Source organism: Brachionichthys hirsutus, chromosome 13 (assembly GCF_040956055.1).
Source record: "Brachionichthys hirsutus isolate HB-005 chromosome 13, CSIRO-AGI_Bhir_v1, whole genome shotgun sequence".
In the NCBI taxonomy this organism is placed as follows: domain Eukaryota; kingdom Metazoa; phylum Chordata; class Actinopteri; order Lophiiformes; family Brachionichthyidae; genus Brachionichthys; species Brachionichthys hirsutus.
In genome coordinates, this window is record NC_090909.1 from 12,125,402 (window position 1) to 12,144,840 (window position 19,439).

The 19,439-nt window shown below is 44.9% G+C and overlaps 1 protein-coding gene across 1 annotated transcript in view; it reads right to left on the reverse strand.

Annotated features, from left to right (window-relative positions):
- grik2 (glutamate receptor, ionotropic, kainate 2) overlaps positions 1-19,439 on the reverse strand; it is a 91,530-nt gene that overhangs the window by 15,330 nt on the left and 56,761 nt on the right. Inside the window, exons 11-13 of the mRNA XM_068747638.1 lie at positions 18,968-19,191; positions 12,859-12,977; positions 6,491-6,708 (exon numbers count right to left, since the gene is read on the reverse strand). Coding sequence (XP_068603739.1) covers positions 6,491-6,708; positions 12,859-12,977; positions 18,968-19,191 — 561 coding nt within the window. The remainder of the gene's footprint in view (positions 1-6,490; positions 6,709-12,858; positions 12,978-18,967; positions 19,192-19,439) is intronic.

The window sequence follows — 19,439 nt, forward strand, 5'->3', positions numbered from 1 at the left end:
CACTGGGGGCCATAGATTACACTTAAAAAGCACAAGAGAAAATGTACTGGTTGCACACACTCAATAGCTGTCACACAGAAATAGAAAAATTAATTTAGAATAATCCACCCATAATATTTCACATTTCACATCCTTTTTGTCTGAGCAAAACTAAATACAGTATTCTAACTCTTAAGATTAAAAAGAAATAAGGTCAGATTTTCCTCATTTTTCACACCATGGCAAAAGGAGCTGTTCATCTTTTCATCATTTTGAGGTATTGAGCAAAGATTTATAATCTGTTAATCTGTATTGCCTTATTTATTCGCTTATTTGTGGAGTTAATAATAATAATAATAGTAATATAATAATAATAATCTGCCTGCTTATCATGGTGGCCGTTTGAGTGCCCGAATGACCCCAGGGTCTCTGTTGTCAGGAGCTTTATCCTGCAGACAGGGTCTGCTATGGCATACAGATCCTGGGTGACGGGTCAGACTAAGAGCAGTTCAACAGCCTCGGTGAGATAATCAAAAACAAGGACCATGTCACCCCCCAATACGGCACAACCGGGGCCCCAGCCTGTGGCCAGGCCTGGGGTCCGGGCTCTCATGCGAGCGCCTGGTGGCCAGGTTTCTGCCCATGGGGCTTGACCGGGCTCACCACCGGCCGAGGGATCCATAGGGAATGGGTGCAATGTGGATTGGGTGGCAGTCGATGGCAGGGGGCTTGACGACCTGATCCCCGGACATGGAGTGTCACCTCGCTGGGTACTGTCTATAGAGATAGTCAGCCTCACCTCCGCCTAGGGTTCTGAAACCCCACCCCTCGAGAGGGGATGGACTCTACATTCCTCTGGCGTTGGCCACAGTGCGAGGCGGCGGGCTGGTATGGGCTTTATTTCTCCACAGTTCAGCTGCCATCCATGTTTGGAGCCATGTTGCTCCCAAAAGTCACCTCACCGGTTACCATGGTAGCATGCAGCGTGCCCACTACGAACATAATTTCGGTTTCATTTTCATAGGCGTTTCTGAGAGAGCTGTTTGAGACAGAAATGAGGGACGCTGTCCTGCAGCATCTGTTTGCTATTTTGACCAAAGACTGGCACATATATTTCATATAAGTGTCTGAGAACTGTGTTAACTGGAAAAACAGTATAATATGTGGCCATTAATGGAAGATAATAATCCCAAATGTTGTCTCTGTAGTGGGTTTAATGAGACAATTCAAAACCTGCTTTGGCACAGACCCTGATCATGTCCAGGGTGTCATGGAAAATGATAACTATAAGATTCTTTGGAACAGGCCAATTTACCGCCTGAGGAAATTTGAAACCAATAAACCTGATCTTGTCCTATTTGATAAATCAAATGCAATCTTTCATATCATTGAATATTCTATCCCTTTTGACCGTAATGTAATTGACAAGATCCAGGAAAAGCATACAAAGTATGCAGAGCTTGCCTTCGAAATGTCTCGGTTGCATCCCGAGTTAATCGCCTCCCCATTGTTCTCGGTGCCCTCGGTTTGGTACCGAGTGATTTCTTACCGAGTTTGTTACCGGGAGCACAGCCTTTCCGACGCTTTGTAAAATTAAGTAAGCTGCAGTGTGGAGGAGTTGCCATGTTCTCTGGGAAGTTAGATAATAGCTATAATGATGGTTTATATACCATCTAGAGACAATTATAACAATAAAAAAGAGCACAATGAAATTAAAAGTAAAGATTTTTGCATCAGAAAAGGAACAGGTTGGTTTTTAGGTGTGTTCTACATATGGGGCAGAGTGTTTAAAGGCTCTGGATCCCGTAGTGGTCAGGTGGGCTGGATGAATGATGAGACTCTGGGAGTGTTGAGGTTTAGGCGGAAAGAAAAACATGGATGATTCAGCAGAATTTTACATTTTTAAATGTTATTTGTTTAGGTCATGTGGTATTAGATTTGAATTCAGTAGCGTGTTGGAGAACAGTGTGATCTTATTGATGGATGATTGTGTTCTGGTGATGATTGGGACCCGATCACGTGCTTGAGGACTCAATTGGAATCGGACGTTAGCTCCCGATCAGGACTCGGATGTATATGGACAGTTATTTTCATTACTTTTTATCAGATCTGGAGTTACGCTGTTACACAGAGTGAGACCTCTCTACTCCAGACAGAAACAGCAGCCCGTGTGACATGACATCACTTCCCGTGACACTATTGGTTCAATACTGGCACGGAAGCAGCTTGAAGCTAGTCGCACGAGAATGTCTGCACTGTGGAAGTATTCCGAAGTGTAGTACAAAAACCTGGCGATTGAGCTGCTGTTCATTTTAATTTAAATATTCATATTTAATATTCCTGTTGCACTAGTCCAGGGGTGGGCAAACATTTTGACTCGCGGGCCACAATGGGTTCTAAAATTTGACAGAGGGGCCGGGCTAGGAACAGATGGCTGGTTGCAATATAAATGGCATGTAAAAGACATTACATGAAATGATTTGACCTTTAACAGGTAGCATTACAGTGAAAAGGTAAAATTAATGATGTTGAATTATAATAAAATGTAATTTAATGATATAATTTGGTCGAGTTCAGTGAGCCGGATAAAAAAGCCCAATGAGCCGTCTACTGCCCGCGGGCCCTAGTTTGCCCATGCTCGTCCAAGTCCAAAGTGAAAAAGGTATTTTATTTGTTACTTGAATGTTCAAGGTGAGGCCACAGAAGTATTCTGATTAAGAGTTAAATGTTGGAATAAGATTATTAAAATAAAAATTAAGGGACGTCCTGGCTCCGTTTCTTCACTCCTCTGTTTTTTTTTTTTTTTTTAATGTATTATAGAACTTTTGGATTGGGACTCGGTATCAGTATCGGTTCAGAATCAAATGACTCGGACTCGGGGGCAAAACAACCTGATCGGGACATCCGTAGTGATGATACATGTGGCAGTGTCCTGGACCATTTGGAGCCTATGAATGGATCTATTGGTGAGACTAAAGAGGAGAGAACTTCATTAATTCTAGTTGGATGTGACCAGAGCGTGGATGAGGATGGTGCGCTGTCAGCATTGAGGGATGGACAGAGGTCATAGACGTACATGTGCGTTGGATTGATGTGGGTTTGGATTGACAGAGTGCTGTCAAGAATGACATAGTTTTATGTCTAGAGTCTTAAACTGAGGAGAGGAAAAAAACAATGATTTGTTGAGGGGAGAAACTGGAAAGGTTGTTGAGGATGGATTTCAAGCTGCTTAGAAGAGCCTTTGTTGTACCACTGCTGAGTTTCAAGGAATTGGAAAATATCCAGGATTTTATTTCCTGTAAACAGTCAGTGAGGGCGAAGGGGCATGTGGAGGAGAGTTTGATGGAAAGGCTGCATTCAATTTGAGAAGGATGAGGATGCTCAGTAGTCCAGAATTAACTGCCATCAAGAGGTCATTGGTGATTTTTGAAAGGGCCTTTTCTGTGTTTTGATAGAAGCCAGACTGGCTGTATTCACTCAGTTAATTGTTGCCGTGATAAGCATGAACGTGGGATGACAAAGCATTTTGGAGTCTGAACTATCTTTCTTGAGTTTTGGAGTTACTAAAGCCAACAATCAGGCGAGGCAAGTTGGGAGAGGTTCAAGATCAACACTCTTTGTGAATGACTACAAGGGGGCGATGGATTAGTGCTCTTAATTATCCAGGTCTCCTCCGTAAACTGATCTGTTTTTCAAACACATGATATGATGTTATTACCCAAAGTGCCATGGACTCTGCAGGGTAGGGGCATAGTCCTCCCTGAGACAAGCTTGTGCCTGACTGCATACCGGAATGGGACTGGATGTTACAATCCTTGTTACCTTGAGAAATGTGGGTTTGGATTATAGACATCACAGGGCTGGATAAAAGGGGCTAAGGGTTTCATTAGGGTCATCAGGTGGGTGCCCTCGATCATTTTTTATTAACTTGTCTGCATTTGTGCTCAACAGTGACAACATACATAACGTCAGTCACTGTTAGAGTTCTATGCAACTTTATTTTTATTGTGATTGTGACCATTGTGCCCTCGATCATAGGTGTTTCACTGAACCGGCCCACGACACCTCAAGAGGGTTCAGGTCCCTGGTGTGCCCCCCTCTGCCTTACCCCCTTCTATTGTTTCTCCTCCTCATCCAGAAACATTGGCTTGCTTGTTCAGCAGTACTGGACAGGGCTTTGATGGCTTGACGTTGGGCCTGGCCCTGGATTCCCATGCCCTTCAGGATACTGGTAGCTGTCCTGCCCACAAAGCCTCTGCATTCCACTTCTACAGGGAGAACTGTCTTCCAGCCCCGTTGTTCAGCATCCGCGGTCAGCTCGGCATACTGAAACTTCTTACGTCAAAGGCCTCGCCTATATTATCCTCCCAAGGCTCCGCAAGCTCTATAATGTAGGCGCTTTGAATAGAGGGGAACCACAGCATAAGATCTGGCCTGAGGTTGGTCATGGCAATCTCAGTTGGAAAGCAGAATCTCTGCTCCAGGAGTCCCTGGAGTCATTAGCATCGATAAGGTTGTTGCTCCCCCCCACCCTCAGGTGAGTTGTTATGCTGAGATGCATTCAGGTGTGACTGGGGGTTGTGGATTTTGGGGACAGAGATCAATACTGGATTGTATGTTGCTGATAGATGGTGTCTTAAGCTTCCTCGTCTGTTCAGGGACGTTTTCTCCAGTTTGACAAAAAATGGCTTCTTTATCTCTCTCTCTTCACTGGCTAAACCCTGGACATAATTTATCTCTTATCTAGAGAAGACCTCCACTTCTCTAAATTCTCCTCTACCTGTTCTCACTGCACATTACAATGTCATCTGCAAACATCATATTCCAAGGGCTTCCTATCTCATCCAATCTGTTAGTCTATCAATCACCATGGCAAACAAAAATGGGCTCAGAGCTGATCCCTGGTGCATCAAACCTCTACACTAAAATCCACCGTTACTCCTACTGCACACTTCACTGCTGTCATACAACTGTCATATGTGTCCTGAACTACTCTGACATACTTCTCTGCCACTCCAGACTTCCTCATGCAGTACCATGTCATATGCTTTCCCTAGATCTACAAAGACACAATGCAGCTCCGTCTGACCTTCCTTGTACTTCTCCATTGCTAGCCTCAACGCAAACATTGTGTCTGTGGTACTCGTCCTCGGCATAAAGCCATACTGCTGCTCACAAATACTTACTTCAGTCCTTTGTCTAGCCTCAACCACCTTTTATGACAGCTTCATCATATGACTCATCAGCTTTATCCCCCGATAGTTTCCACAACTCTGTCTGTATGTCTCCCTTCTTCTTGAAAATAGTCACCATCACACTTCTCCTCCATTTCTCTGGCATCTTCTTCCCCTCTCAGATTGTATTAAACAACACCGTTAAAAACTCTACAGCTACCTGTCCTAGACACTTCTATACCTCCACAGGTATGTAATCTGGCAACTGCCTTCCCATTCTTCATCCTCGCCTTTCTAACTTTACTCTTGCTAAACTTTGTCACTTCCTGGTCCACAACAGGTTCATCTACTTCCCTTTGTTCTCTCTCATCTTCCTCATTCATCAATTGCGCGTCCCCGGGAGGAGACCACGGGGAAGACCCAGGACACGCTGGAGAGACTATGTCTCTCTGCTGGCCTGGGGATGCGTTGGGACCCCCCCGGAAGAGCTGGAAGAAGCGGTCGGGGAGAGCGAAGTCTGGGCTTCCCTGCTTAGGCTGCTGCCCCCGCGACTCTACCCTGGATAATCTTTTTGAAGATGGATGAATGGATGATTCAGAGCATTTTTATTCTGTCCTGAGATTATTTGCGTATCATCGCACCATGTGAGTCTCTCCCTTTTGCTCCCATTTCTTAGAGAGCTGTTTAAGACAGAAATGACGGACGCTGTTCTGCTGCAACAGTTTGCTATTGTGACCAAAGACTGTCACAGATATTTCACAGGTATGACTTTCGGGCCAACTGCCTTCCCATTCTTCATCTTCTTCATTGCCTTTCTAACTTCACTCATGCTAATCTTTATCACTTCCTGGTTCACAACATGTGCCTCTACTACCCTTTGTTCTCGCTCATGTTCCTCATTCATTAATTTCTGAAAAATTAATTTTCCATCCTCTTTGCCAATTTTCTGGGCTTTGGACCGACTCAAGGGAGAAACTGGAAATGCTGCATTAGCTCCTACTAACCGCACTACCCATGCTACCCATGAGGCTGCGTTTAAGTAAATATATCAATAAATAGAAATAAAAACGTATAAAACAAGCCACACTATGACAGAAGAGTTTGTTTTTGTCCATTAGTCTCTGGTGACAGGATGATTTTAATCTAAATCCTTGGGCTACAAGGAAAAAAACATCAAGCCTACAGGAAAGCCACCACTTACATTGTGGAAAGTAAATTGCCTGGTCCTGCCTGAACTTCAAATTAAAGCCAGGGACAGAAAAATAAATACAAAATGCATGAAATGTAATATCACTGAAGACTAACGACTCATTCAGTAATATCCCATTACGACCAACCTTGAAGAAGGTCATGGTGGAACCATCCTCAACCACTCCATATTCTATCTTCGTCTGTTTGGCCAGGTCATCAGCAGAGTCGATGGGGGACTCCATCCTCTCCACGGTGAGGAAGGCAGCTAGGTTTGCCGTGTATGAAGAGATGATGATGAGCGTGAAAAACCACCAGATTCCTCCAACAATTCTGGTGGAGAGGGCTTTCGGCATGAGCTCAGATCCTAAATGAGAGTAGCAGAGGAGGAGGTTAGGCGTGCTTCAATAGTATGGTAGGGAGGGGGCAGCACCCAGGCCATGCTAGGCCTCTGGATCTCACACCAACAACACACACATAAAGTGGGCAAAGTGGGTGGGCTTATGGCTGCACTTGGTCATTGCTGTTAAGTCTGAGGTGCGTCTGACTGTTTATGTTCTGTTCTGCTTTTTGTTCATGAGAACCACTTGTAAAGTTTTCTGAGGTGTAATCTCACAGTTACAAGTCGTTCACAGTCGAGCTTGAAGTTTGTGGGAAATCTGATAAGGAGTCAGAGTGTTAGGAGGTTAAGAACTCTACACTCCACTCCGTATGTAAACCCTCAATGTGCACTCTCACTTTTTATTCAACTTTGTCTCTTTCCACAGCCCCTGGAGTGAGATGACTGCATCAGAGAGCAGGCAGCTACTGCAGGTCCAGCCCCCCACTGGTTGACTGTAAAATGGTAGGGAAGATGGAGGGCTGCATTCCTCGCCCACTGCTTCACTAACCAACTATATCTAATGGATTGTATATATATGCTGTGCTAGCTACTAGCATGTCCACAGGCTGAACAAGTAGAGCAAGGATGTTGATAGTACTTGCAGTTTTACAGTGAGAAAACTACGCTAGACATGCAGTTTCAAAACCATCAGCATCCGTTACATCTAGGGGCGTCCCAAACCGATCACGTGATCGGAAATAGGGCCCAATCGCACGCTTGCAGACTTGATCGGAATTTGATGTTAGCTCCCAATCACGACTCGGATATATATGCATCGTTATTGTCATTACCTTTTGTCAGATCTGGAGTTACGCTGTTACACAGAGTGAGACCTCTACTCCAACAGAAAGTGCAGCGCGTACAGCATGACATCACTTCCTGTGGTTGAATGCTGGCTAAACACGGAAGCAGCTTGAAGCTAGTCGTGCGAGTATGTCTGCACTGTTTAAGTATTCTGAAGTGGAGGACAAAAATCTGGCGATTGAGGTGCTGTTCGTTTTATTTTAAATATTCGTATTCGTATATTTCCTGTTGCACTAGTCCAAATCCAAAGTGAAAAAAGTATTTTATTTATTACTTGAATGTTCAAGCTACACCACAGAATCAGTTTATTGCCATTGTCAATGAGGGCTCACAGACTAGGAATTTTTCTCGGTGAAGTCGTGTAACAGTAATCACAATAATAGATGCTAGCTACAGTGCTAGGCTGTAGTGTACGCCCTAAAATAGACTAAGCTACAGAAAACATCCATCACAAACAGCAGCATCAGGAGTGGATCCACAGATGTGTATTAGCACCAGTAAACTAATATAATCACGCAGTGCAAATAGAACAGTGCAAGTTTCCGGTTGTAAAATGTTCATGAGACAGAATTATTGATTGTTCATGGGTCCGATTCACAATTATTAAGCGTTCATGAGTTTTACAGCCGAGGGGAAGAAGATGGTCCGGATGGACCGTAGCCTCCTGCCCGAGGGGAGAGTGTCAACGAGTCAGTGTCCAGGGTGAGAAGGGTCGGCTGTGATCCGACCTGCACGCCTCCGAGTCCTGGAGACATACAGGTCCTGGAGAGATGGCAGCTTGCAGCTGATCACCTTCTCCGCAGTACGTACAATGCGCTGCACTCTGTGTCTGTCCCTGGTGGTGTCCACCAGGGACGTACCACACGGTGATGGAGGAGGTGATGATGATGAATATATTTGAGGACGGACTCAACGATGGAGGTGTAGAACTGCACCAACATCTGGGGTGGCAACTTGAGTTATGGAGGTTATGGGGGTATGGAGGTAGCCCTCAATCAAAGTGGCAGTAGTGCATATTTAAACGCTGAGCAAGCTGCAGGTCATTCAGAGCTTGAGGGGCTTTGGGCTTGTAGTTGGTAATGGCCCTCAGGCGCCCCCCATACTGCTGCAGGGTTGTTAGACGAGAACTGCTGCTGTAGTCTGGTGATTCAGCATTCTTCAGCTCCCTGCTAAACCTGTACTTCACCTCCTTATAGCTGACCCTATCTCCGCTCCTCTGCTTCCTTTTTCTCTCGTCTAATCTAGCTGAGCTTCGAGGTGAACCAGGGCTTGTCGTTAACGTAACTCACCCTGGTGCGCGTTGGTACAATGCGCTCCTCGTTGTAGCTGATGCATGAGGTCACAGTGTCCGTGTACTTGTCTAGATTATCTGTAGCAGCCCTAAATACATCCCAGTCTGTCATCTCCACACAAGGGGAGATCCTCAACAGCCTCACTCATCCAGATCTTAGTCGTTCTTGCTACAGGTTTAGCAAGCTTGAGATGGATTAACACGTAGTCCGATAGAAAGTGCTCTGTTTAAGAGCTAAATGTTTAAATAAGATGATAAAATAAGGGACATCCTGTATCCATTTCCTCACTCGTCTTTAAAAAATGTTTTATGTATTATAGAAGTATCTAAGCGGGACTCGGTATTGGTTCAAATTAAAATGACTTGGACTCTGGGGCAAAACAACTGTGTGGGACCTTCTGTCCCTCAAGACTCCATTTTGGGCCCAAATCCTCTTTTCACCTTAAATGCAGTCCTTGGGATCCAAATCTAAAATACAATTTTCCTTTTCATTGATGTAATTCTGCCATTCAGATTGCTCTGAATGAACAATCGGAATCACAGAAACTTTGACTCTTAAAAGGAAGAAAAATGGATCAAACCAAATTTTCTTCATTTCAGTAAAAGTAAGACTGAGTTTGTCCTTCTTAGAAATTCTGAGCTACTGGATGTTCTGATGATCTAGGAGGTCCTTTAGCTTCATTCAGCCAACGATCTAAGAATCCTGTCGGGTTCTGACGGTTCCTTTAAACCTGAGAAACAGAGTAGTTTAGTTTCAATCAAAGAACAAGGCCCAAGCTGGGCTTTTTGTTATTCATGATTGCATCACCTCCAGACTTAATTATTGGAAGAACCTTTATGTGGGCTTAAATCAGTCTTCAAGTCATAATTTCCAGTTACTTCAAAATGCAGCTGCTGGACTTTTAACTTGACTTTATCTAAAAAGAGAAAGCCTGTCCACATGACCCTAATACTGGTCGTGGGTTTAACATGTTTGTGCTGGATTTTAAGGATTTTACATCATTGACTAATGAAGAATACTGGACACAAAACCATACTGTTAACTCATTCACTGCCAGCTGTTTCAGAGCAGAGATCCCCACACCGCCAGTGGTTTTAGAGCCCGGCGACATATAGAGCTGTCCAGTGCTGATCCTGAAGGTGAACTTCAGCACTGGACAGCTACACATGTAGCCAGCTACATATGGAGATCAGGATCAGCACTGGACAGCTCCATAGATAGTCGGCTACATATGGATTATCTTTCTTCCTGCGTGATGATTGCATTTGAATGAAACCTTTCCACATTATTAGATGTATTAATTTATTCCCATCACAAACTTTGGTCCATACTTATGATTTTTCTCATTTACAGTATGGCTTTATCTCTAACAATTTGTAAGTTACAACCTTTTAAAAAAGTGATATCAAAACTGAATATTTCATCGTAATTACTGTGGCGGCTAAAGAATTACATAAAAAACTAGAAAACGACAATCAGAGATTGCAGACCCTCGCCTCCAAAAGACTATTGGATCTTGTGAGACAGTAAACAGGGCTTCCGGATCAGCGGGACCAAACCTGCACTAGCTTGCTGCTCCGGAACGTACTACAAGACTCCTTCTGGACTCTTTTTCCCATCATGCCATTTGTGTCCCTCCCTCTTAAAGTGGCAGTTTACAGCACAGGCACAATTCCAGATGTAAAAATAATTCTAGAATCTGGATCCAGATCCGGATCAACGCCATTCTCGGGGAGGACCGAGCCACGGACAGAACCTTGCTTGTGTAAATATTTCAAGTGGATTGGGTTACTAGTTTTTGAGTTATGCGCTCGGACAGACAAACAAACAGACAAACGTACCCAATTGCAATACCCTCGCCTCCTCTTCGGCGAGGGTAATAAATAGTTATTTAACAGTATGTTAAGGAGTAGTTACATTTATTTTACATTAAATTACATTTAGTTACATGTTTACTGTGTTACAGTTCACATTTGGACTTTGGAGGGCAAACATAATGCAAATGTGGCCCTTGGAGAAAATTAGTTTGACACCCCTGATTTAAAGGGACTTGCTCCTTTTTACTCAACAGACCGTTTATAGATTCATTCACAAATTATAGCACTGAGGTCAACCAGATGTTCCTGATGCCCCTAAGCCCGACCCAGCTTTTGGAGCAGCTGCTCCCAATCTCTGGAACAGTTTGCCGTTCACATCAGATCTTCACACTCCTGCGATGTATTTAAGTTACAGCGGAAGGCCATCGTTTCCCACTGGGTTTTCAGCCATCTGAGCCTGACATCATTTTAACTTGGCCTTAAAGTTGATTGAGCCATTTCTTTACAGTTGTTATGTTTATTGTAATTATCGCATTTGCTATTTGAACCACGTTCAGCAATTTGTTCAATTAATAAATGGTGTTAGGTAAATACATTTTAATTTTAACTTTGGTCCAAGCGCCATTTGCCCCATGCCCCCCATGTCTCAGTGACCTTGCATGGCCACCAGCCAACCACTTTGCCCATTCATCAAATCAAAGCCCAGAACCAGGATAAGCACACACAAACAGAAATGGTTTCCCCCAGTACTTTTAGCGGTAGATTCTGTATTGAACCGTGACTGACCATCAGATGAAGTCTTCAAAAGCGGAACACATCAGCTAAATCCTTTTTACCCTGATCCACCCGAGAAACCCTCAAAAAAAGAAAAGAAAAGAGCTGCCAGAGCCTGGTTGGGGCTGACTGTCATGTACCCAAGGTAACGTATGACCAAACAGCACGTCCCACTGTTTTCTGGGGGGCGGGACAAGCTGCCGGGCAGGGGAGCCTCTCAGAGTTCTGCTAAGACAGTGTGTCCAGTCTAAACCCATGGGACTCCTGGTCCTCAGCCACATCTTCCAAACTGGCAAACCCTGCACATCTCAAACTGAACCAGCTTCTGCTCTTGAATCTATCTCGTAGTTGTTGTGTTTTTATGTTACATCCTGCGTACTTAATCCATTTGCTATTGCATGATCTATAAATAGAGATATGGAGATATGAGCATGCAGTGCAAATAATCATGCAGACAACCATCAATGAATAGGTTTTGAACTGCATCTAACTAAAGCTTTGAAAATGTTGGCATGTCTCTGGACCGAAGGAGGAACCTAATCTGCACACTTGTTGTATCATGTCAGGCATCATCTTGTTTTAAGTTGCTCAGCCGGAGAGAAAAGTGTATCTGAGCTTTCACCCTCCACCCAGCTGTTAATGCAAGTCTCACTGAGACATGAAGAATCAATGTGGGCAGATACTGTAGTGCTGGGCATTACTGCCTCGGCTGACTGCCTCCATACCTGCAAATAGGCTGGCTCTGTTGATACCAGCTCATGAATAGACAATGCATTGGTACTCTCTAAGTCTGTGGCTTATTCAATAGATTGTATTGTAATATAATCTTGCAATACAGCTATAAAATAGATATTCTACACCTGAACATGTACAACAACAAGACTTCACTGTACTCTGCTGATCGTTTAAAAACGGTGCTCCCTGTCAGCTGGCTCTGCGTGGGCTGTTTTGTGTTGTTCTGATGCTATGGCACACCCTAAATGTTCTAATTTTGAAGTAATCCTTATTTAGATATGTAGCATCTCTCCTATAGTATCGTGCACAGTGGAGTCCCTGAACTCAGCAGTAACATTCCCTTATTATCAGTTTGGTTTTAGTCTAAATATGCCTTAAAGTTAAGAAGATGTGGCATTGGTTAGACAGGAGAAGTTCACTCTCTCATTCAACCATTTGCTCTGGAGGCACTTACCTGCTCCGGTGGCTCGAAATCAGTTTCTATGGGAGGGGAGGGAAGTCGGGGACGAGTTAGGGGTCATGCAGGAGCAGTGCTGATTCATTCATTGTGCCACTCAAATCCTGATCAATCCGTCCGAAAGGACCATACCAGTGAAACATCATGCACAGAGGCCCCCATGCATGGTCAAGTGCCTCGTCAAAGAGCAAGGTTTGCCCCCAGCAAAATAGTGGGACTGCTAGAATAAAAGGGGGGGGCAGGCAGAGGCGTCTACCTTGTTGCATGAGAGCTCCAACTCCGAACCAGAAACTATTTAGCAGGGTGAAATTATTTTCCACTACATCCGAGTCCGGATTGCAAGGGTGGGGGTTATACCACTCGTAGGGGCTAAACCTGTGGTAAGTAACAGAGAGCACACATGTGTACATCACTGCAGTGGCACAGAGACACAAGAGGATAGCAATGAAATAGGACCATTGTTCGTTGTTGACCTGGGGACACAGGAGAGAAAAACAAAGGTCTGTTAATCACATCCGGAGACGAGACACACTTCCTAAACCAACAGCATCACTTCCGGCGAGTTTCCTTCATCCGTCAAATTAGAGATTCAAAAAGGACAACTCTGATTTCCTTGATGTGCTTTTAATTTCTAATAACATGCAGTACTTGGAAAGCGGGCTAGAATTCACAGCACTTGTATTGCTCTCCTGACATGGGAGTTCTCATCAATGGTAATTCCCTCTGTAATTTCATCAATGTCAGCCAAGAAAAGAATGAATAATCTTTATAATCTTGAATGAGCATTAATATTCAGCAGCCCGTCATGCCCACACCAGTCCAGGCCCCCCGCCCATGTAGACGCACTTCTCAAGCAGATAAATGGTCATTTATTCATATTAAATACAACATTACATTAGTAAAGGTTGATTGGCCTACAATTAAGCATCCTGACCTGATTTGCTTTGTGCTGGAGAAGCAGGGAACTATTACTGTACTTTTGGCTTGTCTTGTGAGGGGTCGCCACAGCAACCCAACCTTCTCCTCTTCACCCTGTCCTTTGCATCGTCCTCCCCACCACCAGCCACTCTCATGTCCTCCCTCACTACGTCCATGTCTCTTCTCCTGGGTCGTCCTCTAGTCCTGTTCCCTGGCAGTTCCGTCCTCAGCATCCTTCTACCGAGACAGTCCCTGTCTCTCCTCTGGACATGTCCAAACCATCAAAGTCTTGTCTCTCTGACCTTGTCTCCAAAACATCTAACCTTCACTGTCCCTCTGATTGTCTCATGTCTAATCCTGTCCAACCTGGACACTCCCAAGGAGAACCTCAGCATCTTCATCTCCTCCACTTCTAGCTCCGCCTCCTGTCTTTTCCTCAGAAACACTGTCTCTAAGCCGTCCATTATAGCTGTCCTCACCACTGTCTCTAAGCCATCCATCATGGCTGTCCTCACCACTGTCTCTAAGCCGTCCATCATGGCTGTCCTCACCACTGTCTCTAAGCCGTCCATCATGGCTGTCCTCACCACTGTCTCTAAGCCGTCCATCATAGCTGTCCTCACCACTGTCTCTAAGCCGTCCATCATGGCTGTCCTCACCACTGTCTCTAAGCCGTCCATCATGGCTGTCCTCACCACTGTCTCTAAGCCGTCCATCATGGCTGTCCTCACCACTGTCTCTAAGCCGTCCATCATGGCTGTCCTCACCACTGTCTCTAAGCCGTCCATCATAGCTGTCCTCACCACTGTCTCTAAGCCGTCCATCATGGCTGTCCTCACCACTGTCTCTAAGCCGTCCATCATGGCTGTCCTCACCACTGTCTCTAAGCCGTCCATCATGGCTGTCCTCACCACTGTCTTGTAGACCTGTCCCTTCGTCCTATCACAGAGCACACCTGATACTTTCCTCCCCCCGTTCCAGCCTGCCTGCACACGATTCTTCACCTCCTTTCCACATTCTCTCCATCACTCTGCTCTGTTGACCCGAGGTACCTGAAGTCCTCTCCCTTCTTTACGTCTATTCCTTGTAGCTTCACTGTCCCCCCTGGGGCTTTCTCATTTACACACATATGGTGCATCCCACATCTACACTAAACTCCCCTGTTACTCCTACTGCACACTTCACTGCTGTCATACATGTCCTGAACTACTCTGACATACTTCTCTGCCTCTCCAGACTTTCTTATGCAGTACTGTAGTTGTTGCATCCTGGTGAGGAACTAGCAAAAGTACTAAACCCTAGGATGCGGAGACGGAGGCAAGAAATCAATATACGTCTTTTAATCGTGCTCAACAAAAAACTCTCAGTGAAAAAGATACTGAGGAGGGACTGGCTGGAACGTCCAATAATCCAAAAACACTAACTCACAGCCAAATAAATAGAGAGAGAAACTGGCAATGCTACGTTAGCTCCTGCTAAATGCACTACCTGTGCTACCCACGAGGCTGCAGGGAACCATGGCCATTTTCTATCTATTTCTATGATAACTTCAGGGATACACAATATCTGCATGGAGGGTAACACAGATCAAGCTGCCACACCTCAACTTATGTGTCGAAGCTTTGATCCATTGAACTCTGGGATAAAAAAATATATATAATAGTGGTACTGTACTGAATACTGATATGATAAGATAAAACCTTTTAGGACACACACCAGGGGGCAGCCCTGGACCTCCTGACCAGCTGGTCCAGTCTCTTCCTGCAGTACACTACACTATGTGAAGATATATGGCTGTATTGTGTAAGGGATTTCTAAACCCCTCTTCCGGTTCTTTGTTCTCCTTCGTGTGTGCGTAGTCAATGAGGAGAATGTGGGTTAAGATTAAGACATTTATATAATTCACAGATCAGTGCACTTAGTTCGGATATCAGCGCTGGATTCCAGCCCTATGGTGGAATGAAGACGCTTCCTGCTTTGTCACACGTCATCCCGTCCCCTGAAGGCGGGACTTTGCCCCAGCCAATCTAAGCCCATGTTTATCTGTGTTGTGTGACGCCAATGTTGTGAGACGTTCAATGAAAATCAGTCATGCATTCCTAGTGGTGTCGGCATGTAATTACGTTGTGGAATCCCATCTAATACGGAAATTCCCTACAACTGATACAATGTCAGAATCCTACCTGTAGCTGAGTGATTGACTAATGCGCTTGGCCATCATAATGTGGTCAGCAGCAACATTTCATTTCACCCAAACAACAGTGTTTGTTGCACCCTGACTGAAGTCCCTATTGTGGATAATGACCCTCCCTATAAAGGAGCGCAGTTTATAGTTTATAAAGTTTAGTTTCTCTCTCTGCCTGTCCGTATTGCAAAAGCAACAATATTACCGTGTTATGTTTTCTCTTTTTCCCTTTGGGATCGATGGCCCATGACACACCTGCCGGCTTGTTTACAACAGCCACCTGCCCGGCGCCGCGCTGAAATGTGTGTCGCAGGCTATGGTGCAAATCTTCATTGACCGAAATGCTGAAATTTAAATGAATGAAATGCTTTTATTGATCATTATATGAAACACACAAAGAAATTGTGTTTTCACCCTAGAACAACGGGCCCCTCGAAACAACCGCACACTAATACATGCATCAAAGGGCCCCAGCACACGGAGAGGCAGTAGGGTGAAGGCGCCGCCATGATCGGAGCACCTGGAGCCGGGGATGGTGCCTTGCTCGAGGGCACCTCGGCAGTGCTCTGAAGGCCCCTCTCCAGTCACCAGCCCACACTCCACATTCCACCAGAGCTGGGACTTGAGCTGGGGAAGCGGTTGACTTCCCTGCTTCCCCAGAGAAGCCCCCCAAATTTAACATTTATTATACACATTTTTAGAGCATTAGAACATGTTAAGAACGTTTGTGTCATGTTTGATCTCTGACAGAAACCATATTAAAGGCAAAAATATACTCCCCTCTAACTTTTGCATTTTCATACATTTTTGAAAATGCTCCAGGGAGCCGCTAGGGTGCGCTAAAGAGCTGCATGCGGCTCTGGAGCCGCGGGTTGCCGACCCCGGATCTCGGCAGTCATGCTTGGTAACAGTTAAATCACTAACTGTACATGTGGTGGTGGTCTACACCTGGTAGAAAGAACCTGTCCTACCTACCAGTGTCTGTCTCTAGCATGGGCTGTCATTCACGCCATTACAAGCACAAGTACACAAGTTACACACTTACATACAGATACAACGTCTAGAAAGGCGCAGCTCATTGAGCACTGCTGAGCGAGGTGACCCCGACAACATGGATGCACAAAGTTCATATCTTTCCGTAACTTCTGTGCAGTTTGTGACCGTTTAACGTTTCTTATATGGAGCATTTGGATTAACTTGAGTAGTTCATTTGTCTCATGCATATAAATACATGAACTGACTCAAGGCTGTGGTAGAAATCTGTGATGGTTTAAATGGAGACCATATCCATAAAGGATGTGAGGTGAGAAACAGCTTTATTTATAGAAGCTGCTTGTCAGGCCAGTAAACACCAATCGGCGTGTTTAATATTCTGTTCAGTTTGCATTCTCAGCTGCTTCCACTGTATTTCTGGGGCATCTGTCACTGTCATTTCCCCCAGTATAAATGGCAGAGAAAAGAACAATCCCGGCTATCGTTCCTGCTCACACAGCACAAGGGAAGAAAGTGAGTCAAGCCATGCCTCACTCTACGTTATTAACATAGATGCGATTAAGACTCTGACATGGAGAAGGAACGTGAGCTCCATATTTTCTCTTCACACACTAAACATCTAAAATGCCTTCCAAAATCACATGTAATTATGTGGGGCTGTCGTGCACCACGTTCTAAAGAAGAAGAAAACCCACGCAACTGCAGCCCAGCATGCATTTGCTGCATCCAGGGTGGGAAAAGATGGAAAAAAGTGAGGGGGGGGATCTAAACATTTACCAAAAAGGCCTAATTATTGTGAGATTAAACACAGATAGGTGCATATTCTGAGCCAACTTAGATGACAGTTGCCGCTTTTTGTTTCTTGTGCAATCGTATTGCCAGTAACATTGGAACAAGTGTTTTAATCGTAAAACTCTCACGTCGTGGCTCCAAGAGAACAACGTCTTACGGAACCTCTACAGGTAACATGCACTTTTCTTTCTGGGTTTTTTTTTTTCTTCACCATGCTTCAGAAAACTGCCACAAGCAGAAGAAGTTCAAGTAGATGCTGTAAAATGCCATATAGGGAAACTCCAGATGTCTCCAGATGTGCTAACACAAAACACAGTGAAAGCAACATGCTAACTCCGCAGGAGCTACTTGCTGGCTTTTATTTTTTCAAAAAGAATGAAGTCATGGGTTGATTTCTTTTTTTAAGAGCGTAAATCTAACATCCAAAACAAAGAATATAATGAGAAAGACTTTGGACTTTGTCTAACCTGCTGAAGTGACAAACCTGCTCTTTAATATCTGCAGGAGAAAAAGACAACCTCTGAACCGCTGATGTTTGAAGCAAGTGAAGAAACGAGAGTAAAGAGAAGACTTGACACCGAGACACCGGGGACCACGAGGGACCGGGACGGACTGGGAGGTGGTGCTGGTGAGGGTTGAGGTCACAACACACACCTGAGTGGATGACCAGTCACTCTCTGGGTTACGTTCATGCAACTCTCAGTCTCTAACAGGACTGACTCCTCTCCTTCCTTCAGAAGGCTATACCTCCTGGGCTTTTTTTTTTTACTGGTGCCGATGTAGTAAAAGGAGGCCTGGAGTAACCGAGCAGCCAAGATACTCAACCTGCTGCCGTTGCCAAGGCACGACATTCCATTTCACCAAGATCCCTGCAGGCATCCTCCATGAATGCAGAAGGTAAATCTACTGGAATCTACTTCCAGTGGAAACGTGCCAGTATAAAAGATTAGAGCAAGCCCTCCAACATGCAGCATCCCAAAGTCTCAGGAAGGAAGACCGGGTGGAGGAACTCCAGTTCACTTCCTGCTTTAAAGCAAATCCCTCCACAGCTACTTTATGAAGCGTTTTGACCAATGTAGAAAAACAAACATTTATGGCTTTAACTGGATGAATCCCAGACGCTTTGGGGATCCCTCACTCCATCTTGTAGCATCTCAACATTTGCGTTGTGCTGGGAAAACTCGTGGATCGGAAGGCTTTGTGCCCAAAACAGAGGATATTTCAGATATTTGACAAATACATTAATTCTTCATGAATTTGTGACGATGGCAAAAATCCATGTAGTATTTCATCACGTCCCACAGCCGTGGTGTTGAGTCTGAGCTTTGATACATCAGTGCCAGCCTAGTCACTGATGGGGAAGCGTTTACCCCGTCAGTGTGCTCACAATACAGATCCTATGATTACAGAGACGAGCCTGTTGCGATGGCGACTAAGCATGTGTCTGACTGCGCGAACATTTGAAGTGGCATGTTACCTGGCTATGACAAACAGCACACAACTGACACCCAAGTAAGCCAGCAGAATATACATCCAGATATCAGGCGAGAGGGGGTTGAGGAAGGAGAAGACCCCAGGGTCGGTCCCGTTGGGCTTGCGGTAGAGGATACTTATACCCAGCGTCATGAAGGGCTTGGAGAAGTCAATGACCTTCTCCCGCACATACGTGATGGCGAGGGGAGCCACGGCCAGATCAGCTCTCTGTCAACAGCAAATAGAAAAGGCAGAGAGAGAAGCTATAAGTCAAGTGCTCCGGAGACAGTTGGACAGAGACAATCAAAAAAACAGTCTCTAGTCTACACAGTACAGAGTCTGTCCCTCGGTACTGAGCAATGCATTTAAAGCCCATCGAGTGTAGCCTCATTTAGGAAAGGCTGCTCATGCTTCAAGGGACTAATAAAGAACAATGTCTAGGTTAAACAAACAACTCACTTTGTTCGTCCGGTCGT